We start from the raw sequence: 24,122 nt of genomic DNA on the forward strand, positions 1-24,122 counted from the left end.
AAGGAAATATTCCATTTATTATGGAAAACAAGTGAAAGGCAAGTTAACCTGTCATTTCTCCTACTCAGAGTTAGTTCATCATGACTTCATGTACGGTAGGATGGAAACAATTTATGGAAAATACTAACAAAGAAATTAAGATAATGTCAATTCATTACATATTGCCACTGGCTCCGGGTTTCTCTTCCTAAGCTATCATCCGCAAAGCTTTGATAGTTGTTTGCACAAGACGGTTTCAGCAAGAACTCTTCAAAAGGACCCTTATGCCCAAGTTCTGTCATAGAAGTGAAGAGTGTCATCTGGAGGAAAGGTTCAGTGCTGGAGAGAGCATCCTGCTCAGTCATAAAGCCTGCTTAAGAAAGGGTAAGAAGGAAGACCAGGAGTAGCACAGATGGATTCTCCAGTTCCATTCATCTGCATTTCCAGGACATGTTGACTGGACCACCAGGCATCCAGTTTCAAATTGTGCGGTCTTGAGGCTTGTTTTCCTTGTTTGTAAAATGGGGATAAGAAAATAAGAAGACGAACAAGCAGGTCATGATGAGAATTAAATGAGATAATAGATGTAGAGTGTTGGATGCAGTTCCTAGCACACAGTATTCAGGAAAGAGTATCAATATCATTAATATTAATAAGATATGTAAAATAATTGATATTATTAATATTATCCCAAGCACTTGAGAGTTTCCCTGAAAGATACCAAGAATTTTGAGTCGGGGGCTGGGCATGGTGGTTCACACCTGTAATCCCAGCACTTTGGGAGGCTGAGGCAAGCAAATTGCTTGAGCTCGGGAGTTCAAGACCAGCCTGGCCAACATGACGAAACGCTGTGTCTACAAAAAACACAAAAATCTCGATCTCCTGACCTGGGCGACAAAGCGAGACTCTGTCTCAAAAAAAAAAAAAAAAAAAGATACAAAAATTAGCTGGGCGTGATAGTATGCACCTGTAATCCCAGCTACTCGGGTGGCTGAGGCATGAGAATCACTTGAACCTGGGAGATGGAAGATGCAGTGAGCCGAGATGGTTCCACTGCCCTCCAGCCTGGGCGACAAAGTGAGGCTCTGTCTCAAAAAACAAACAAACAAACAAAAAAAAAAACAGTTTTAAGGGGGGCTTCAAAGAAGAAGACACAGCTTCTTGCCTCCTGGAGGCTTATAATAAGCCTTACCCATGCCAAAATATAAAGAACACAGCAAAGCCACTTACCATGTGACTATAAAAGGATGCAGCTTTTGCAGTCTTCATCTAAGAGTTAAATGAGTCTGTAAACAGTACCTTCCTCACCATCAGAGAATGAAAAAGCAACTGGTATAGTAGTCTGCTACTCATCTGACCATTCCCTCTTTTATCTTTATTTTGAAAGAAGCAGAGAACTATTAGGGGCTGAAAACATGGTGCATGTATCATGAGCTCCATGGCTTAAGGAGGTAAGCTATCACCAGCGCCAAAAATGGCTGTGGATGGTTTCCTATGGTGGCAGAGCTCACACTGGCTGGGCCCACTGGAATATAGCCTCCCTGAGAGCAGAGTTCTGTGTGTTTAGTTTGGTGTTGGAGACCTAGAATGCAGGACAGTAGATACTTACTCTCCTGGCATATGGCAGATACTTCATAAATATCAAGGGAATGATGGCTGTGTCCTCTACTCTCCGTAGTGCCATAGTAAAGGGTGTTGTGTATGGATAAAAATAGCCATTTCTGCCTCTCAGAAACTCTGACTCTGAGAAAGTTACTTGACCTCACTAAGCCTTAGTGACTGATATTGGACAAGTTACCTAATGCTCCATCTCAGAAGCCTTACCCGCAAAATGGTGATGACAATTATCATACAAACTCTCTTGCATTGAGAGTTTATATGATAATTGCATGAAGTCATAGATGAGGAATGCTTAGCAAAGTCTCAGGGCCTGTTCAGTACACAGAAAGTTATGGGGTGAAGGGATTCACTGATCTCCAGTTGTGGATACTCATTGGCGCATTTTACGGAACTGGCATTATGTGGCCTCCAGCTCCTTGCAGGACATCTCATGGGCTGCTCAAAGTGTGCCTAGCCTTTCTATAGCTTCCCTAAAGTTCCCACTGTCTCACTGCAATGACGAGCTAGCCACATGGAGCAGATTTCAGCAGACAAAAAGAGAGCCAACTCTTCAGTTTGGGCAAATTAACCATTTCAGACCATAAGACACAATTAGTACACTCAAAAAAGTCACTAACTAAATAAACCACAAGTCTTTTATTCATTCAGCTAACTTGTGTTGGGCACCAGGGAGGTAATCAGAGATGAATGAGACAGGGTCTCTGCCTTCGGTCACCTGAGACTCAGTTGACCACAATTAAATCATGAGATACAGAAGGTTACTCGAGGTGCCTGTGGGAGAAGATGTTCACTCTCCGCCTGTCAGTAGCATCTGACCCACTGAGCTTTATTGGACCATCTGTCTCCAACTTTCAAACTGGACTCAGAGAAGTCCTTGCATTCCACAGATTCTATCAGGTGGCACAGGGATAAGGAGCCAGGACAACAGGAATATTGGACCCTTCCACCCCACTTGGTCAGGGGCAGGCCCACTTGGCTCTGTTTGCATCTGGACTGTCGTATAAGATTTCTTTTCAACAAAAGAGCCTTTGACAAATAAGAACTTTAACAACCTCTGGTCTAAGACACAACCATGATGCTTTCCAATCTAAATCAAAGTCTTTCACACTTTTCAGGAGAGTTGAATCATCACCTTCTTATTGTCCCAAAGAGAATGTGAGCTGTCATATGCATGGTGTGAGGGAGGGGAGACAGTGGGGCAGAGATAGAAGAGCTAAATTATATCTTGGGGGAGCAAACAGCCAAGCAATCCGTGAGTGCCTGATCCCTAAGGGGAAGTATAGGTAGCCTGGAGAGTCATTTCCCATCAGCTGTCCTGGAGGTCTGCTTTCTCACCTCACCCAAAGGGCCTGAGTTACTTCTAGGAGTCATTCATCGGCAAGAAAACTTATAGTACCCCCTAAAAGTATTAAGCCCATGGACTTAAGTAGGAAGATAGCATCACATTCATATTTAAAACCCCAAATGGAAGTGGTGGACATATAAATGGCCATGGTGGCAGATGACAGACATATCTCATTCAAGATCTGGCAGAATCTAACTGACTCAAAGTCATTTGAATGGCATGCTGTATCTTTCATTTGGTACTGTGATGGCCTCCTGGACTGCTCTCTCCATCTCTTGTCTTTTTCCTCTCCAAACATGACTGCCTTACTAGATGACAAATCTGACTTTGGAGAGTCACTTAAAACTCCTCAGTGACTTCCCAAAGCTCCTGAGCAGAGTTCATACTCCCTAGCTTGGCACACAAGACCTTCAGGATAGGACTTCTGCATACCACTTTAGTCACATCTTCTCTACTGATGCAGATTTATGTGTTTATTTGTTTATTCAACCTTACTGAAAAACTCATAAAGGAACTCACCCTGCAGACACCTGTTCCTACGACCTCAGTTTGGACTGTCCATCCCCTACTTCCTTAAGCTGGCTGGTTTTCCACTGGCTCTTTCCTAATAACATTAATGGCTGATATTTGTTGTGCACATACTTCATGCTGGCTCTGTGCTTAACATGAACACATGCATTATTTTCTTGAGCCTTATAATAATCTTATGAGGTAAGCATCATTAATATCACCATTTTACACAGAAGGCTTAAAGACATGAAACAGCTGCCCATGGTCATAGAGTAAATAAGTAGCAGAGCTGGAATTTGAATGCGGCCTCCAGGGCTCAAGAGCCAATGCTCTTAATCCTTCAGTTCATTGTTTCAGATACAGTGGCCCTTCTTTCTCAGCTCTCCTTAGCCCCCTGTCTGAGTCAGACCTACTGGGCCCACTGGGCCTCCCTCTTCCTCTGCTTTGCCCCATCTCACCGATTGGTTTGTCCATCTCCTTTGTTTGACTCTAGGCTCCTTAAGAGGAGGGCCCTGTCTCAATCCACTTTTGTATCATTAGCACTTGTCATTGTGTCTGGCATAGAGTGTATCTTCAGTACAGATTAGTTCAGTGAGAAACAAAAATAAGCCCTGTCCTTGGGGGTGTTTAAGAGATTGATTCTAAACATTATTGCAAGACCAAAAGTGCCAGGCACATTAAAACTATAACTAGCAAATTCAGATTTTGAGAAGTCAATAGGGGCCACCTTGTTTTATTTTCAGCCAGGACCAGCTCTGGGTACTCAAAGAGGGGCTCAGGCATCAGCCCCCACCCTGCCTGTATCACCAGACTTGAGGCACATCAAAGTTGAGAAAGCTGGAGAAAATTAATGCCATGTTGCACCAGAAACAGCATCAAAATATATTATTCTGTGGACAGTGGACTCTTAAATCATGCCACATCCATACTGTAAGCCAAATTCATTCTCTGTAGATGGCCTATAAATTGCATGAAAAGATCTGTTGTCATTGCTTTCCAAACTAAGTTATGCTAAGTATTTAATCTCATTTTCCATTGTAAATTATTTGTGATAATAATGGGCCAAGCATTTAAATTCTACCTAAGAATCTTATTTCTGGTCATACTTAGCACATTACCAAGTTTACAACTCTCTGTTACCCATCATTTCTTGAGTATTAATTAGCGGGGTAATGATTCAGAGTGATCACTGTCATGGAACTAAATTAATATCTCATCTGTAATGTGAAGGACATCTCAAAGGTATCGTGAATATCAGAGAGTTGATGCTGCCAGAATTATTAGCTAGTGAACATTAATAAAGCTGCCAGCCTAACAGGGAAAGTTCTTACTTGGCAACTTTCCACCGGGTAGAATCAGAAGCTTACTTAGAAGACAGGTGTGGAATGGCAATGCCGCCCTTGTGGTTTACATTTTATGAAGTAGACTTAAAATATATGGTTGTGTTTCTTCCAGGGTGAGGGTGGGACTTGGGTGATTCACTGTGGCTCTTTGACCCATGAAGGGTGGGCAGCTGCAGGATCTTGGTGCTCCATGCGCCCAGACACACAATGCTATTCCATGGGCTTCCAAGGTATATGGCTCTTTTCCTCCCATAAGAAGATCCAAGGACCAGAAATCAAGGCAGCAGAATAAGGGTGGCTCAGGGCACCTCTAGGACTGTGACAGATGCTTGGGAAGGACTGCTGCAGGAATGTTTTCTTCTCAATGCCTCATAGTGTCACCAAGCCCCCAGTGCAAGCCAATTGCAGAACAACCTAGCAGCTTCACAGCTATTAATTCGACTCTATTCTCTCTATTCAAACATTTCCTGAGTACCTACTATATGCCAGGTACCGCACCAAGAATAGAAATATGTTTAAAGAGAGTGTCTAAGAGTTCTAGAGAAAGGCAAAGACATCATTCTTTCCTCAGGATATTTGCAGCCTTCTACATAGTCCAGCCCCAAACCCAGTGGGCAGGGTCAACCTAGATCACACTATAGGAGAGAAAAAGTAATTTCTTTTCCTCATCCATCATAGGTTCTTTGCTGAGACTCCTAGGACAAAAGACAGATTAACAAGAGAAAAGCATACACATTTATTTAATATAAATTTTACGTGACACCAGAGCCTTCAGAAATGAAGAGCCAAAGAAACAGGGAGACCTCCTTATTTTTATGCTAAGTTTGATGAGGAAGTGGATAGCTGTGAAGAAGCAGGATTGGACAAAGCAGGTGTGATCTAATGGTAATAAACCAGGGTGGGTGGGGGGAGGTAGCAATGTCTGTTTGTTCAGATTCTTTTGGCATTTCCTTGTCTTTGAGGATAAGGATGTTCATTTCCTCCAGATATATGGAGGGTACCTCTGGAATGAAGGTTTATGACCTGCTTTAGACAAGGGCAAAGAAATCTTCATGACCTGCATCAGAGGAGAAGGGTGAAGGGAGGTGAAAGTGATCTCCCTGCTTCTGTTGTTTCCTCAAATGCCAAGGTACCATATTTTGGAGCAACATGTCCTAAACCTCGTCAGTACCCAGAAATGGAAGTGTCTTCCCTTGCTTGTTAGGGTTATGAGGTTTTTTTTCAGTTGTAAAACTTAGCTTTAGAAGAGTCAAAAAGTGGAACATTACAAACCCCTGTTGCCATTAGCACCGATGGGCAGAATTGTACATGAGCACAAAGCCTCTATTTAACACCCTGAGCAGCTTGCAAGCACCACACATGGGGCTCCTCTGTAGCAAGAGCTCAGAGGAAAGCGGCAAGGACAAGCTGTTTTCAACCACACACTGTTGATGCCAGCGAAACCTGGGTGCCATTAGTACAGAAACCTGGGGGACAGGAGTTTTTCCAAGACACAGAACCTCACTCTTAAGAGTACAGAGTCAACTGGAGTCAACTGGCTTTGGTCCAAACCTTGGCTGTGAAACTTCAGTTTTTCTGTGCATGAGTTTCCTCGTCTGCAGAGTAGGGGTGCTAATAGTAGCTCTCTGCTATAGTTTGGATATGTTTTGTCTGTTCCCACCAAATCTTACATTGAAATTTGATCCTCAGTGTTGGACATGAGGCCTAGTGGCAGGTGTTTGGGTCATGGGGGCAGATCCCTCATGAATAGATTAGTGCCCTCCCTGGGGCAGGGCATGAGTGAGTTCTCACTCTATTTGCCCCCAACAGAGCTAGTTGTTAAAAAGAGCCTGGCACCTCCCCCTTTCTCTTCTTCCTCTCTTGCCTTGTGATCTCTGCACATGCCAGCTCCCCTTCACTTTCTTCTAGGAGTGGAAGCAGCCTGGGGCTCTCGCCAGATGCCAATCTTGAATTTTTCGAGACATCAGAATTGTGAGCCAAATAAGCCTTTTTTCTTTATAAATTACCCAGACTTGGGTATTCTTTTATAGCAACACAAAATAGACTGACGCTCTCTTATAGGGGCGTTGTGAGGACTAAATAAGTGAGTATATGTGGAGTGCTGAGCACTGTGTTCTGAGCTGAAATGGTCAAGTCCAGCAGCTTGGATGGACAATAAGTGAGGTTATGTGCTGAAAGCCAGGCAGTGGACTGTCTCCCTGGGTGTCAGATGCTCCCTATCAAATGGGAGCTGCAATACTTGCCTCAGAGGACTGATGAGGATGTAAAGGAGATCACATCAGTTAAGCACAGAGGCTGAGCAGGTACTTACAAAATCAGTTGTCTCAAACTTGGCTGCATATTAGAATCTCAAGGAGCTTTCCACCATTAGAATCTTCTAAAAAGCTTTGTTGTTATGTATTATTTAAAAATATGTTTATTTTTGTTTTAAATAATTTTAGAGTTACAGAAAGGTTGCAAAAATAATACTGAGAGTTCATATAACCTTTATCCAGCTTCCCCTAATGTGGATTTGCATTCCTATTGTCCAATTATCAAAAGTAAAAAATTAACATGAGTATAATGCTCAGCTGAACTACAGGCATTATTGAGATTTTACCAGTTTCTCTACTAATGTCCTTTATCTCCTCCAAGAACAAATCCATGTTCCCTTTGCATTTATTTATCAGGTGTCCTTAGTCTCTAAATCCATGGCAGTTCCTCAGAGTTTCCCTGCATTTCGTGACACTTTTGATGAGTACTAGTCACGTATTTCATAGAATGTCCTTCACTTGGGGTTTATCTAATGTTTTCCTGTGCTTAGATTGAGGTTATGCATTACTGAGAAGGATACCACCGAAGCCATAGGCCCTTCCCAGAATCTCATAACAGGAAGTATGTGATGTCCATATGTCTTATTACGGGCAATGTTAACCTTCACCACTTGGTTAAGGTAATGTCTGCTGGGTTTACCCATTGTAAAGTTACTATTTTTCCCTTTGTCATTAATGAATAACTTGGGAGAGATACTTTCAGGTTATGCAGATAGCCTATTTCTCCTCATCTTTTTCGCCGCTAATGTTCTGTTCATTGGTGCATCTTGCCTGCAACAATTACTGCAACGTTCTAAGGATGGTTTCCTACTCCCTCATTCTTTCTACATTGTTTATTGGAATTTTTCTGTCATGAAATGCTGTTTCTTCTCCATTTATTTATTTGTTTATTCAGTTATTTATTGAAATTATCATGGACTCGTGGATATTTATTTTATTTTATTGGTTTTATAATCCAATACTGACATTGTTTATTTTGGTTCAAACCTAAGACACTTTCCAAAATACCTGTGCCTGAGTTCCTCTCCAAGTCCTCTGAACCAGAGTCTATGGGGATGGAGCATAGGTATTTCCTTAAAACTCCCCAAGTGCACTAAATGTTAGTTCCCCCACTCTCCCCACCTGCTTCCTCTAAAAAGAAAAAAAAAATTCTTCCTCACATCATTCTGCAGGGCTTGTTCTCAAACTGGCTGTCAGAGCCACTTGGGGAACCGGCTCTGTGGTTATCTCCATTCCTGCCTCCCCAGCCCACATATCCTTTCCTTCAGCTCACCAGGCCCACGATGGGAACTTGAGCACCAGAATTCCTTTTACAACTGCTTCCTCGTGTGGAAATTCTGCTGAGGTTTATTGTAGTTTTCACTGAGGTCAGGTGAAGGAAGCAAAAAACTAGGGCAGCCTTTAGAAAGTCAGGTTTGAGAAAAGACCCAAGGAAGTATGACCTTCAGCTAGGAGTGTCTTTCTAAATGGCATAGTGAATTTAGTGAATTCCAGCTGATGGCAGGCTCACAGCTGGGGCAGATGTTCCTGCAGTTTCCAGCGCTGCCTTCCGAGTCCCAGAAAGCACTTTTCTGCTGCTTGGACAGAGTTTTAACATGTGGAAACAACTCGCTTACATTCTGAATAACTTATCTTGACACCTCTGAAATCACAGTAACCAAATATGTAAATTTAATTCTCCATTTAGGGGATCAATATGGAGTCAGATAAGTTTTTTTTTCCAAAGAGATGATCTTCCTGAATAAGGAAATTGATCCTATAGCATCTTTAGCTGCTTTCCAATTACCCCCTACTCCTAGGTGCCAAATCAATCTCATGATATTTTTAGAAACCTAATTGTTTCTTTAGTCAGATTGATGCCAATAAAATGTCCAAAACTTGGATGAATCACATTTAAAAAGTGATTTGTGATGGAATAAAAGCTTAACCCAAAGCATACCATGGCAACATGAAATTAGCATGGTTCCCCCAAATTATGCCATGTGAATATGGGAAGATATATCTCACAATTTCTTATTTTTTTCTTCATAGTGGTCAGCTTCAACCCAAATTTTTGTTAGCAGGCATTTTCTGTGTTGAAAACACCTTCTATTAAAATTCTAATGGGATTCCAATTTCTAGGGTAAGTAAATTAGTAAAATCTGCAATAACTAGTCAGGAAAGGATCCAGTGTTTCACTATAGAACATAGAGACAATTCCAAGACAGGCATATTAGAGAGGCAAAGTGTTAATTCAGCGTAGCATCCAAACCAGGATAAGGAATGTTTAGATGCTGCATGACAAAAATAAATCTCTCTTCCTGGAAGAACTTTAACCTAAGAGGAGAAACAGCTCAAAGGTTTATTGTTGTCAGAGCCACAAACATGACACCCCTCTTGATAAAAGACTTCGATCCCTGACCCCAGTAAAGTTGCTACTCTAAAAGCTATTTGTGTATTGATCTCCTCTGAAGAAAACGAATAGGTGTCTGGCAGGATGAGCATCTTTGGGAAACCAAGTTATTACACTTAGAGGAGAGCCCAGGTGACCAAAGTGGGAACCCTAGGGCATCAGGCTCTGAAAGATGACTTGCAAGATGCTGGGAAGCCTGGACCTTTTCTCTTCTTAGTCTCTGCAACAAGGCCAGTTGCTGAGCATAGCTCAAATTAGGAAAGTTTGTCTGCCAAGAAACCTTGACTAATCTTACCATTCATTCTTCAAAAGACAGAAGAGGTGGGGTAGACTGGCCTATTTTAGAAACCAGTCTGAGACCAAGACTCTTTAGTGCGTAAATATTTATTAATCCTCAAACAAGGGCACCTACCACCCCCCCATGTTAATCCTGTGCACACCATCTTGAAGAAATGAGCCAGTACTTCCTGTTTGAGGCTGAGACAGAGATATAGAGGCAGAAAAACACTCGGAGACTCTCAGGCCACCAAGCAAGGACTGAGGATGTAGAGTTTCTGGACTAAAAGACTGTGGACTTTGAGTACATAGGCCCTCTGAAGCACCAAAAGAAAAATCGTGGCCTCTTGCTTGCTGTCTTCCTTTTTCTCCCATAGGATCAAACTAGGATCATCAACTTTCCATACTCAGAGAAGAAAATGTCTTTAGAAGTTTGCTGTTTAGCTGCTAATTCTATATAAATTTCTTTCAACAACAGAATTTTTAAAATTATTTATTGAGCACCTACCAGGGACTGTTCCAGGAATAAGACAAAACACTGCCCTCATGAACACCCAATAAACAAGTAAACAGCAACAATAATTCCAGAGAACAATTGATGCTATAAAGAAAATGAATTCAAGTGAGATGAAGTGAGGGGAGCAAGTGTCAGGTAAGGCCTCCCAAAGAAGGATATTATTTGAGCTGACACCCAATGGTGAGGAGTGAACTCAGAGAGGGTATTCCAGGCAAGTGACCACCATGAAGTGCAAAGGCCCTGAAGTAGGGATGAGCTTTGTAGAGTTGACCAGAAAGGTCAGTATGGTGGGAACGTAGTGAACAAGGCTGGGTGGATTAGAAGACTTAGAAGAGGAGTGACATCATAATGCATCCCAGCAGCCATGCCCTCTGTATAACTGGAAGCCTCTGGAAGCTTAGTGGAGTGGGGAATGGGAATGACATATTTTGTTTTGGTAATATCTCTACAGCTGCTTATGGTAAATAGACTGTAAGAAGAGTGAAAACAATAGTATTGTTGTGACTTATTAATATGTAGGGTCTAAATCTGAGGAGACTGAATCTTCTGCAGCTCATTTTCAATCTCTTTGATGAAAATGATGGTCACTGATTTTATTTCGCAACCTCAAAACCTCTCCACTTCCTTATTGTGTAATCAGAAAAACCATTTGTTGAAACTCATTTAACTAGAAAATACAATTTGTGTTTATCAGCTTATTAAAGATAACATCTTACCTCAATCAGTCAAAGGAAAAAAAATTTTTTGCTTTAATCAGTTATCTCAATTTCCTCCTACAGGGATCCCAATCACCCTTCAGTACCTTATCATTATTATGAACCTTTTGGGCCTGATGAATGTACAATGTACCTCTCCCATGAGCGAGGACGCAAGGGCAGTCATCACCGCTTTATCACAGAGAAACGAGTCTTTAAGAACTGGGCACGGACATTCAATATTCACTTTTTTCAACCAGACTGGAAACCAGAATCACTTGCTATAAATCATCCTGAGAATAAACCTGTTCTAAGGAATGAGCGTACCAGACTGTAATCCCAGGTATTCACTGCATCAGACTCCAAGACCCTGAACTTCCTGAGCCACCAGACAGGAAAGGGTAGCAGAAAACCGCTTCACTACTCAGGAAGTACCATGGACAGATGCCTACCAGGTGTGACAAAGCAGTGCAGTTGGATTGTGAGGAAAAATTCCGGAATTAATGCATCCTAATGAGTGTTGTCCCCTTCAATGGTGTTACTTTAGGAGCTGAACATTCAATTCAGTTATACCACTATGACTAAAAACAGTCTGGATCTCTTAGTATTGCCTTTGAAACTGCAACATAAGCAACTCAACAATATTAGTTGCATTCCTTTATAGAAATACCATGTCAAAGACGTTTTTCTATCAAGTTGTATTCTTTCCTGTTCTGTAACCTTTGTCATCTGTTAGACTGTGTATGTGTGATTTGTAAAAAGCAGACTGAAACTATGGACATGATTTCTGAAGAGCACATCTCCACTGACTTTCATGAAGCAAATGTCCAATATTTATTTATTGAGAGTTTTTTAGTGCAATCTAGGCCAGTATTTTTATAGATTATGATTATGTGGTAATTTATCCTTCCTAACTCTTTAATCCTGAATGATGGTTGGAAATGGCCTAGAATTAGGTTACTCTGTTCACAATGCTCATTGTTAGCATGCAATTGGTATTTGACTTGGAAGTGTTGTGTTGTATTTTTTGAACCCCTAGGCTTCAGGAAAACTGCTCTTTTATAAAAAGAATAGCAATGACATTTTCTAATGTGCAGAAATGTTCCAAAAGGACAAAATTGAAAACCAAAAACTATGTTATTAAAACAAAAAAACGCTAACAAGAGAAATTTAAAGGTAGTTTTCTTTAGTAATAATTTATGTAAGTGTCCTCTCTTGAGCCCTAGTTTCCTCTTTGGCAGAATGATGTCACTGTACCAGACAACCTCTTAGGTTTCATCCCAAATCTAAACTTGTGGCCTCTTCTTGACCCGTTTGAAGACTCTGCACTTGGGAGTGATGGGGCCCCAACAGTAGCAGGAACCTTATTTTGGGGAGGCTTATCTACATTCATATTACTTATCTCACTCTTGTGGTTAAAACTACACTTCTTCCTTGGTCCACATGGGCTAAAATCTACCCCCTGCTTCTCTCAAAGCATCACCATCCACCTCTTCCCCAGCATCTCAACACAAAAACACAGGATACACACACGCACACACAAAAGACATACTTCCAAGGGGTTCCCTGGCTACAAGAGCAAAGAGCTGCCCTTCTGTGAGGAAAAGAGACTACAAGGACATGCCATATTCATTCAACTCATTTATGCTATGAACTGTTTAGACTCACTACAAATCTTCTTAGATTATATTCATTACCATTCCCTCGTCTGAAGGAGTATAAACGACTTATTTTATTCAGAGCCAAGATAAATTCATATTATAGATTTTTATTTAAACAAGTAATATTGTTCAAAAATAGTCTCATAAATATACTAGTGTTTTCTTTACACATGACTTAGAAGGCATTAGTTTCTCTAATGCCAAATTTGAAGGCACCGGCAAATGTTATGTATGAAGATTGACATTGTTTTACAGACATGACCTGGCTTGTGATTAAAGAAGTTTTATCACATTACCACTTCTTTTCCCTTTTCTTAATTAGTACACTAACTAGTACTATTAATTATACGGAGTACTGTTGTTAAAATGCAAACACAATCAGGGTACTCGCATAACATAAACAAAGTTGATATTGTTGTGTGCGGCTTGGGCTGTTCAAAGCCAGTAAGATTGAAATGGCTGTCCAAAACATACTGGAATATGTTCTTTAAATTTTCTCATAGTTTTTAAAGGGACTATGAATTTTATTCCAACACATTGTCTTCCACAGCATGGACTCTGAACACATCGTATTTTATCAACATATGAAAAAGTGTATTAATTTTATACAATTTACTTATAGGCTACCTTTATAATCACTTGAAGAGATTATGTTGCTCAAACATAAGTGGCTCCTTTGACAATTTCTATATTTGTGGAAATTTGGAAAGGCATAGTTTCAACATGCAAGAATGTAATTATATTGCCTCATCTAATAATATCTCACATATCTATCTTCAGATTTTAGATTTTCTTTATTAAAAAAACCATCATGGTAGCTCCATCTTGTTTGTAACTTCTCCCTCTCAAATACTCAAAAGAATGAAGAGACCAAATTCTGAAAATTCTGGCTTCACTGGGAAATGTTTTAAATCTACATATAGCTAGGATATGTGATTTCGTATTTTTTAAAAATGTGGTGTAAATAAGTGCAAAAAATTACCACTTGCAAAGTGGTTTTATTACAGCATTAAAGAAAATGAATAGAATTCTGATAGATTGTGCTGATGAACCTGGTTGTGGGCAATTGAATTCTTGTCTTGCCACTACCATTTCATGACGGTCGTCTTAACACTATTCAACACCATTAAATATAAACTCTGATATAAAAGATGACTACAGAACCATGTTTATAGACCTCGGTGATTTCAGTATCTGATTGTGTTTGATGCCTAAGTCATACTCGTTATGTTACATACCTTTTTCCTCTCTCCCAGCTGTGTCATCAGCTCCCTCCTAGCTTTTAAGACCACAGTAATACAATGCCACAGCTGGCCGATCCATGGCTTCTGTTATTTCAACACAAGAACATTTGGCAGAGGCCATTACAATAGACAGCCATTATGGGCAAAGATACAGGAATTTGCAAACAAAATCAATCACTTCAAATGGCCCATAAAAAGAGGAATCTCAGATTTAATATTCTACAGTAAATATTCACCCAAGAAAGCATACATTAAAAGAACATTAGGAGGTAAATATTCAGCATGCTGTGTGGAGACTTAGCTGTGTGATTTCCATTACCATTAATGGGCGTTTGGCAACTAAGTCCCTGTGCTTTGCTAACCCTGGTGTGTACTCCTAAGGGCTACACATAAAACCTGAGCAATTCAGGGACTTCTGAGGTCATCAGATTTCAGAGTAAGATCTTTTCTTTAAAAAAAAAAAAAATAGATGAAAGCAAAACACAAAGTACAGTACCTAAAAGAGAAATTTGTGTGGTCTCTCACAATCCTTAGGTTGCTACCAGATTTGTGTATCTTTTGTTTTCTGAAGTTCTCTCCATTACTGATCTATTTGAATGACATAAGAATGGAGGGAAATAATCTCATTTTGAAATAAAAACTCCCCTCAAAAATTAAAATTACCGACTTAGAAGATGATGAATGCTAAGTAAAAGTAGAAGGAGAAAGTTGAAATTCTATTAGGATTAAGACAGTGTTATTTAAAGGCATATGCACCCATTTAGTACCTGCCTAAATATTTGCCCTTGTGTAAGAGCAAACTCATTTCAGAAATATATCCTGAATTCCACCAGGGTGATGGTTCAAACTGTTAAATAAACCTACTCTGAAAGAAGGGTCCATGTTCCTATTCTCTCTCTGCAGTGTTAGGAGGTGATGTTAACACTCTGTATGTTTTGTATCTGACCCAATCATTTCTTCCATTCTCATTGCTTCTCTCTTAAACCTCATTGTATCTCTTACTGTCATTTTCTCCCAATTGTCTTCTTTTGTCTACAGTGTCCTCTTAAACCAACAGTCTTTGGGGCTGTTAAGGTCTTCCTTGTAGGTTTTTAAACTAAAGATCTATCTGGGGAACAGATTTGGGGTAGGTCCTGCCAGAGTAATGACCATAGTAGGTGGGAGGAATATATCTGGCTACCATACAAGGTACTTCAGAAGTACCATTATGGTTTGCCCAGGGCCAAGTGGGGAGTGAAGAAGAGGGGTCCCCAAGACACAGACTTCAATGCTAAAACCAGGGAAGTCCTGGGCTCCATGACAGTGGCTCACCCTATCAGAAGGCCACCTCAAAGAGAATTATAATAATAAGCCCTGGGGGGCAGGATGTGTGAACCAATTGCCTAGGTGTTAGCACATGCCAGAAGGTACTCTGGAATGGAAAGAGGTGAGAGTGTCTCAAGGTTTAAAAATGAGCAAGTGTAGCCCCTCTTTTGTAGCTCACTCATCCCACCTTCTCAGGGTGTTGAAATGCAAATGCAAAAAGGCTGAAACCCTGTTTCTTTCTACTCAGTGCCCTAATATTATATACTGCCTTGAATTGTCCTTTGTCTTTTTATGTGTGTGTCCTGTTAGTCTAATTAGATTGTAAGCTCCTTGAGGGCAGAGATTCTTTCTCCTTTGTCTCTGCAGCCTATACCTAGTATAGTGCCTTGCACACAATAGGCACTCAATAAATGTCTGTTGTTGATGATGACCTCTTAATGTTGACCCACTGGATTAGTAATTGGGTATAAACACATCCTTCTATTTTAAAAGTACAAGAAATGCAATATGTTATGATATAGTAAAATTTTAAGTGGGTTTTTATAGGGTTAGTTCTTAAACCTATAATGTTTTTAATCAACAGAGCTGACCTAGATTTCAGTGGGATAATGTTGCTGAATTCATTACATTTGCTAATCCTGGCTGTACTGGGCACACAGGTGAAGTAAAGTTCAGCAAGCTTTGTGTTTTCGCTGTTAGCGAACTGCTCTTAGCACAAATTAAATTTAATATTGACAAATGCTATACCATCTGCAGAAAGGCGGAAGACCAGCTTGGGCTGTGACTTCTGTGGTTCAACGACAAAAGGAAGGCTAAAATGAGACAGGTTATAACCTGCTTTAAACTTGACAGCTTTCTAAAGCTGCTGGGAATCCAACTGGTGGTTATTGAAGGTCTATAAAAATTAAGTATACATTTATCTTGAAAATGAAATGAAACAAACAAACAAAAAAAATTTTGTTTCCATGAAGCAGATCCAAAATTGTTTCATCTCTACCAGAATGTGAAGGGAAAGGAGAACCCTTGGGAAAAGCTGTCCTCAGGCGGAGCATCGCAGGCTCCTGAATCACCACCTGGCCAGAACCTGGTGTTCAGTTGCATCCCAGCTACAGGAGAGGGCAACAGGCAGGCAGTAAAGGTGAGTCAGCTGCCACCTTTACTTCTACAAAGGACCATATCATTCCCTTCTTGAGCATGTGGACACTCTAGAATTCCTCTTTCATCATCTACTCTTCCACATACTTATTTAAATGTGTGATCTCAATTTCATTTTTTAAAGCACAGGAAAAGGGCTAGAAGACACTAAACTGAGAAGAGTGCTTATTTCTAAACGGAGAGGATCACAGATTTTCTAGCATTTTCAAAATGTATATTATAATCACAAAATGTTATTTCATAAGATTTTAAGAATGTCTTTGCTCACAGCATAAGTTATCTCAAGGGTTAGTGTCTTTAGTCCTGTACCATGTGACTAGCTCTTTAATTTCAAAACCAAATATAGGAAATCCATAAGATTGAGTCAAAATTTTTATAATTATACTCTACCAACTGAATATCTTCTGTGTTTTGCACCATGTCTTTTGTGACATATATGTTATTTCACTGTAATCCTATTATCCCATTTTGCAGACAAGCAAACTGAAACTAACAGAAGTTGTGTGTCTGGCCCCCTGGGTGATGAAGATGAGAACAGACACACAGCATGTCTTGTACCGAGCATTCTTCTATGTGCTTCACGTATATAAATGCATTTAGTCCTCACAATAACCCCATGACATAGGTTCTTTTATCATTCCCCTTTACAGATGCAAAAATTGAGGTACAAGGCACTTCAGTAACTTACCCAAGGTCATGCATCCATTAAGTGGGAAAGGCAGGTTAGAAGCCAAATGGTCTGTCTCTGGAGTGTCTGTTCTTTGTCACCATGTACTTCTTGGCAGAAATTTAATCCTATAGGCAACAATTTCTATTAGAATATTCATCATATAATATTCGATACACACCAAATAATGTGATGAGTATGTATATTATGAAGGAAACATAAAAAGAACATTATCACTACTTTTGAAGCTCCCTGAGTATTTCTTCTATTGCCGTGAATTTTTTTATTTACCATTTTCTTGCTTTCTAAACGGTTTTATTACATACAGATATATATATATGTAAATACTATATCATTTAGTTTTGTATATTTATAAACATTATAAGCCTGTTAAAATGTTGTATATAGTCTTCTGAAACTTGCTTTTCCCCAAGATTTATCCATATCCTTAGCATATATACAACTCCAGTTTATTTGCACTACTGTATAATGCCATCATGTGAATATACCATAATTTACTTTTATCCATTCTTTTAGTAAATATTTGGGATTTTTGCTTGTTACTAACATGTACAATGCTTGTATGAATGTTCTTAGAAAATTCTAGTAAGTTTGCAAGAATTTTGTAGATTGCATACCTAGGAACCAAATTGCTGAGCTATAGAGTCAAACAGTTCACATGTGCACGATATTGCCAAATCGTTTCCAAAGTGGTTGGACATTTTATACTTCTAACAGTAGTTGTCCACATCCTTGCCAACATTTGGTATTTCCAGACTGTAAATTTTTGACCAACTGGTGGATGTAAATTATATCTCATTATGATCTTTACGTGTATTTCCCTTATTTTTTATGTAGTTTAGCATTTTTTCCTATTCTCTATGAGTGTTACTTCATCTGTGAAAATGGCTATGCATCTTTGTTCACTCTTCTCCTGGGTTATTTTACTTTTTGATTTAAAAAATTCTTAGTATATTCTTGATACTGTTTTTGTTGATTCTATGTGTTATAAATATCTCCTTCCAATTTGTGGCTTGGCTTGTCTTTTTTCTCTGTGGTGCGTTTCAAGGAACAAAAGTTTTACATTGTACTGTTTATGTCAATTTCATGTTTTCTATCTTACATCATTAGAGCTTCTTATTCCTTATTTAATAACTCTTCCACTGTTCTTAATCATTAACTATTTTCCTATATCTTATTCTAGAAATTTCAAAGGTTTTGTCTTTCACATGGCAGTTAAGGAATTATTTGCTTGTATGATGTGAGGTAGAATTCACTTTTGTTTTTATATAGATACCAACTGTCCCAGCCAGCACAATTTACTGAAGAATTTGTTTTTCCCTAGTGATTTGCAATCAAATTTTCATGTATGTGGGAATTTATTTCTGCTCTCTGTAATCTGTTCAATTCTAATCAAATTGACTATCTCTTTACTAATAAAAATCATGGTCTTAATTACTATAACTTTATAATAAATCTTGATATCTTGTGGTAAAATTTCTTCCTCATCTTATTCTGCCTTCAGGGAATGTCTTGCTTATTCTTTTTTTTTTTTTTTTTTAGTTTTAAATTTTTACCGAGGTAAAATTTTCATTCAGTAAGTACACAAATCTTATGTTTATAGATTAATGAAATTCTATATGTCTATGCACCTGAGAAACCACTACCAAGGTCAAAATGTGGTATGCTTCCATTATCCTGGAGGCTCACTCATGTCTCTTCCAGTCAACCTTTCCATCCAGAGTAATCATCATTCTGACTTCTATCCATGTAGATTTGCTCTGCCTGTTTCAAAATTTCATACAAATGGAATCATGTGTCTCATATATGTATATGCAATGGCACGATCTCACCTCACTGCAACCTCTGCCTCCCAGGTTCAAGCGATTCTCCTGCCTCAGCCTTCCAAGTAGCTGGGATTACAGGAGCGCATCACCATACCTGGCAAATTTTTTGCATTTTTAGTAGAAACGGGATTTAACCATGTTAGCCTGGCTGGTCTTGAACTCCTGACTTCAGGTGATCCACCCACCTTGGCCTCCCAAAGTGCTGGGATTACAGGCATGAGCCACCATGCCCGGCCCATGTGGTATATTTTCTTTCAGTCAAAATTATGTTTGTAAGGTTTATTCCCGTCAATAGTTATTCTTTCATTGCTGTGTAGTATCGCATTGCACTAGAATTACTAATTCTAATATTGATGGTCTTTTGGGTTGCTTTCATTTTAGGGCTACTATGAATATAGTTGTTATGAACATTTCTAAACATGTATTTTGGTGGACTGTCTTGGTCCATTTGGACTGCTATAACAAAGTGCCATAGACTGAGTGGCTACCAAACAGCAGACATTTATTTCTCACAGTTCTGAAGGTGAGAAAGTCTGAGATTGGGTGTCAGCATGTTCAAATTCTGCTAAGAGCACTTTTCCACATTGCAGGGCCATCTTCGCATTTTATACTCACCTGGCAAAAACACGGCAAGAGAGCTCTTTGAGATCTGCTCAGAGATTCTTCAGGCCCAGTCCCCATTTTAATTTACTCCAACACACTGATTTTCAAATGTCAATACAAACTTGCATTAGTAGGAAAAAAACCCACTTAGTCATGATGTAGTATCATCCTTTCTATCTATTATATTTGAGCACTGTTTTTTAAAGGATTTTTTACAAATGTTTTCACAAGATAGCACGGTCTGTAATTTTTCTTGCTTGTATTAACTTTTTCAGGTTTTGATATCAAGGTTATGCTAGTGTCATTAATGGATTAGAAAGTGTTTCCTCTTTTTCTATTTTATACAAGAGTTTGTATACTGTTGATATTATTTCTTCCTTGAGTGTTTGAAATAATTGAAGCCATTTGAAACTGTAATTTTCTGTGTGAAGATATTTTTAATTATAGATTCAGTATCTTTAATAAACACAGAAATAGATTTTCTACTTCCACTTCTGTCAATTTTGGCAAATTGTGTTTTTAAATAAATTTGTCCATTTCATCTAAATGAAATAAAGTTGTTTGTAATATTCTTAGTCTCTTTTTAATGTCTACGGATAGCTTGTATATCTTTTTCTCTTTCCTGGTAGTGGTTCTCCCTGTCTCTCTCTCTCTGTTTAACTTGACAGGAGTTTCTTGTAGTAATTGTTTGTTTAACATATCCTTGAAATTTTTATATTTATTAGTGTTTTCCTCCTCCTGTCATTGGGTTTAATTGCTGTACTTGTTCTAGCTTCTTGAGGTAGAAGTTTAGATCTGTGATTTTTTTCATTCTTCTTGTCTAATACATGAATCTGGAGCTATAAATTTTTCTCTAAATTCTGATTTAGCTACATTTCACAAGTTTTGATATGTTGAATCTTCATTAACATTCACTTCAAAATATTTTAACATTTCCCTTGTGATTTCTTCTTTAATGCATGAGTTATTCAGATATATGTTGCTTAATTTCCAAATATTTTGGCATTTTCTAGAAATGTTTTAGTTAATTTTTAACTCTGTTCCATTGTGGTCAAACATCACAGTAATACTCTGGCAAATAATATCCTGTATTATTTCCATTCTTTTTTGAAATTTATTTAGACTTTTCTTAATGGTCCATAATGTCTATTTTGATGAATATTCCATGTGTACTTAAAAATGTGTACTTTGGGCCGGGCGCAGTGGCTCACGCCTGTAATCCCAGCACTTTAGGAGGCCGAGGCGGGCAGATCACGAGGTCAGGAGATCAAGACCATCCTGGCTAACATGGTGAAACCCTGTCTCTACTAAAAATACAAAAAAAAATTATCCGGGCATGGTGGCGGGCGCCTGTGGTCCCAGCTACTCGGCAGGCTGAGGCAGGAGAATGGTGTGAACCCAGGAGGCGGAGCTTGCAGTGAGCCGAGATCGTGCCACTGCACTCCAGCCTGGGCGACAGAGCGAGGTTCTGGCTCAAAAAAAAAAAAAAAAAAAAAAAAAATGTGTGCTTTATTATGGTTGTGGATAGTAATCTTTATGTGTCAGTTAAGTTGATTACTAATGTTGTTTAAATCTTTTTTCTACTTAACTAATTTTGTTGTCTGTTCGTTCTATAATTCACTAAGGCGAATATATGGAATCCTACAACTATTTCTCTGTGAATTCCTGTTTTCTTCTTTTAGTCTGACTTTTGCCTTGAAAATGTGTTAGATGCATACATATTTAGGATTGTTATACCTTCCTTTAGAAGTGATCTTTTTGCCATTATAAAATGTATCTCATTATCTTTAGTAATGCTGCACTCCTTAAAGCCAATTTTGCCTGGCACTGGTATAGCTACACTTGCTTTTGTTAATGTTTTTATGTTTATATTCTTTTCTACTTCTAATGTCCTTTTAATTTCAATTGTCTTGTGTTCTTTCTTTTAAATTGTTTCTCTTATAAACAGCAGTAATTTACTTTTCTTTTTTATCTTGTCTGATGCAAGATATTTTTACTGAACACTGCATTTTACTTTGACAGGTTTTTTCTTCAGCACTTGATGTCATTCCATTGTCTTCGTGTTTCCATAGTTTCCATTTTTATTGTATAAATATTTATATACACACATATACATATATATATGTCTGTATGTATACATATAAGTACATGTGCATTTATATATTATATGTACAAAGAGAGAGAGAGGGACATTCTATCAGTTTTGTTTCTCCGAAAAATCTTGACTAATGGAGGTGATGTCTTAGTTTTCTTCACTGTAAAGTTACTCTTTTCCCCTTTGTAATTGTTAAGAATCTTGCAGGTTGATACTTTGAAAATATGCAAATATCCTGTTTTTTATCATACTATCGCTCACTTACGTTAACATCCATTGATGATCCTTGCTGCAAAAATTATTACTGTGGTGTTTACCAAATAGTGATTTTTTTTATTTTCATCATTTATTCTATATTTTGTCTGGAATTTGGAGTTGTACTGTAAGGAAGAATCACCTCTTTTCCCCAATTATTCAGATATTTTAAATTTCCAAATATATAGAACTTCATTAATCTTTTTATGTTGATTGCTAACTTAATTGCTTGTGGTTAGAGAATATGGTCAGCATTATGTTGTTTTAAATATTTGAGACTTGTTTTATATAGTACATTGTCAACTTGTGCAAGTGTTTCATGTGTATTTCTCTTTAATACTGGGGCCCAGTTTTCCATAATACACCCATTACATCAAGCTTGCTAATTGTGTTGTTCAAATATTTTCTATTTTTACTAATTTTAGTCGGTTAGGTCAAACAATAATAGAAAAGCATTTTTTACTTACCCAATATGATATTGAATTTGTCATTTTTCCTCTATACATCTACAAATTTTTTTGCTTCAGTTATTCTGAGGTGTATACAAGTTTTTCATTGTTTTGAAGTTAGTTTTATCATTTGGTATTAACCACTTGTATTCCTAATAACAATTTGACCTTAAAGTTTGTATTTTTCTGTCATTAATACAGCTGAATGCTCTTTTTATTACTATTTTCTATGAATATCTTTAAAAAACACTTCTACTTTCAATCTTTTGTGCCCTTATATTTTAGGTATTTCTTATCAACAACATAACATAATGATTTTTTTTTTCTGAAATCTGACAATCTCTGTCTTTTATTAGAAAGTTGACTTAATTTCCAATTTGGGGGAATGAATAATTTATTTAGATTTGTTACTATAACTTATTTTGCAATTTCCATTCATTCATTCTTTTTCTAAGCCTTTATCTCCTTTATTGCACATTTCTTCTAACTGGTCATGTTTATTGTTACTCCACTTTTCTCTTTCTGTTTGGAAGTTAGATACTTTTTCTGCTAATGGTTACTCTTGAAGTGAAATTTTATCATATATACTTAACAACTTAAGAAATTATATGATTAATCAATATCTTCAAATTCCTCCTCCCTGCCTGAATAATCAAGGACCTTAGAAACCTTTAATTCTCAATGATATCCTTCCTATATAAGTTAATTCTATATACTTCAATTCCACACATTAGAAATTAGTTTAATTTTATATACATTTAACTTGTTTACTTTTTTTTTGCTCTCCATCCCTTTTTTCATATCAGAAATGTTCACTGTTTTTTCCTGTTGTTCTTAAATTCTTTAGAAGCTTCACTGATGAAGACTTATTTGTGGGGAAACTACCACATTTGTATGCATGAAAATGTCTTCCATCCTTGCCTTGCTTTTCTGGATACACAATTCTAGGTTAATAATGATTTTCTTCTCACCTGTTTAAAGATATTGTTCAACTATTTCCTGATTTATGTCACAGTTGAAAAGTCTTCCGTTGTTGCTTTATTATTCCTTTGTACAGTCTCTGGCTGCTTGTGTGATCTTGTCTATCTTCGGAGTTCTAAATTTTCACTACAATATGTCTAGATATGGATTTTCTTTATTCTGCTACTTATGTAGGTTAATTCCTACAGCTACAGAGTGACATCTTTTATCATCTCTGGAAACCCTTTAACCATGATCTCTTCACCTATTGCCTCTCCTATATTACCTCTATTCTCCCTTTTAGGACTCGAGTTAGATGCATATTAGATCTTCTGTTTTATCCTCCATGTTCTTAATCATTTTTCCATATTTTTCATCTCCCTGTCTTCTGTGTCACATTCTAGGTCACTTCTTCAATTCTATTTCCTAGTTTGTTAATTTTCTCTTACCCGGTCTACGCTATTATTTAATTCAATTCGACCCAGACCATCTGACCAATCTGTGTCACATTCTAGGTCACTTCTTCAATTCTATTTCCTAGTTTGTTAATTTTCTCTTACCCGGTCTACGCTATTATTTAATTCAATTCGACCCAGACCATCTGACCAATTCAAAGCAATATCCTTTGGCCCAAACCTATATTTCTGTTAATACATTTTTTTAGGATGCAACATTCCTTTGTAGGCTTCTCGTCAGACACGTATCTGTATGATCTATGTAAAATCACAAAATACCAAAGGAAATATACCAGCAGAAGGGAGATTCAACAGCAATAACAAACAACAATTTAGACATGTGAATTATTTATCAGATAAAGAATATACAATAATTACATATGGAATATTTAAAAATACTTAAAATGGATTTTTAAAAGAGCAAGTTGTCATAGGAT

The 24,122-nt window shown here is 38.0% G+C and overlaps 1 protein-coding gene and 1 long non-coding RNA gene across 4 annotated transcripts in view; one reads left to right on the forward strand and one right to left on the reverse strand.

The window, feature by feature from the left end:
- ST6GALNAC5 (ST6 N-acetylgalactosaminide alpha-2,6-sialyltransferase 5) overlaps positions 1-17,049 on the forward strand; it is a 188,935-nt gene extending 171,886 nt beyond the window's left edge. Inside the window, exon 5 of one of the 3 annotated variants that reach the window (XM_063624088.1) lies at positions 16,171-17,049. In XM_063624088.1, the coding sequence (XP_063480158.1) occupies positions 16,171-16,264 (94 nt within the window). In that variant the 3' untranslated portion in view covers positions 16,265-17,049. Of the gene's footprint in view, positions 1-9,140; positions 9,319-11,073; positions 12,946-16,170 lie in introns of those variants that run through there. The other 2 variants (XM_063624087.1, XM_063624089.1) reach the window with 2 other exon arrangements.
- LOC134733667 (uncharacterized) overlaps positions 1-23,723 on the reverse strand; it is a 30,172-nt gene extending 6,449 nt beyond the window's left edge. The window contains exons 1-3 of the long non-coding RNA XR_010117309.1: positions 18,674-23,723; positions 17,043-17,149; positions 14,391-14,482 (exon numbers count right to left, since the gene is read on the reverse strand). This is a non-coding gene — a long non-coding RNA (uncharacterized lncRNA). The remainder of the gene's footprint in view (positions 1-14,390; positions 14,483-17,042; positions 17,150-18,673) is intronic.
- Positions 23,724-24,122: the final 399 nt, after the last annotated feature.

This window comes from Symphalangus syndactylus, chromosome 12 (assembly GCF_028878055.3).
Source record: "Symphalangus syndactylus isolate Jambi chromosome 12, NHGRI_mSymSyn1-v2.1_pri, whole genome shotgun sequence".
Classification (NCBI taxonomy): Eukaryota; Metazoa; Chordata; class Mammalia; order Primates; family Hylobatidae; genus Symphalangus; species Symphalangus syndactylus.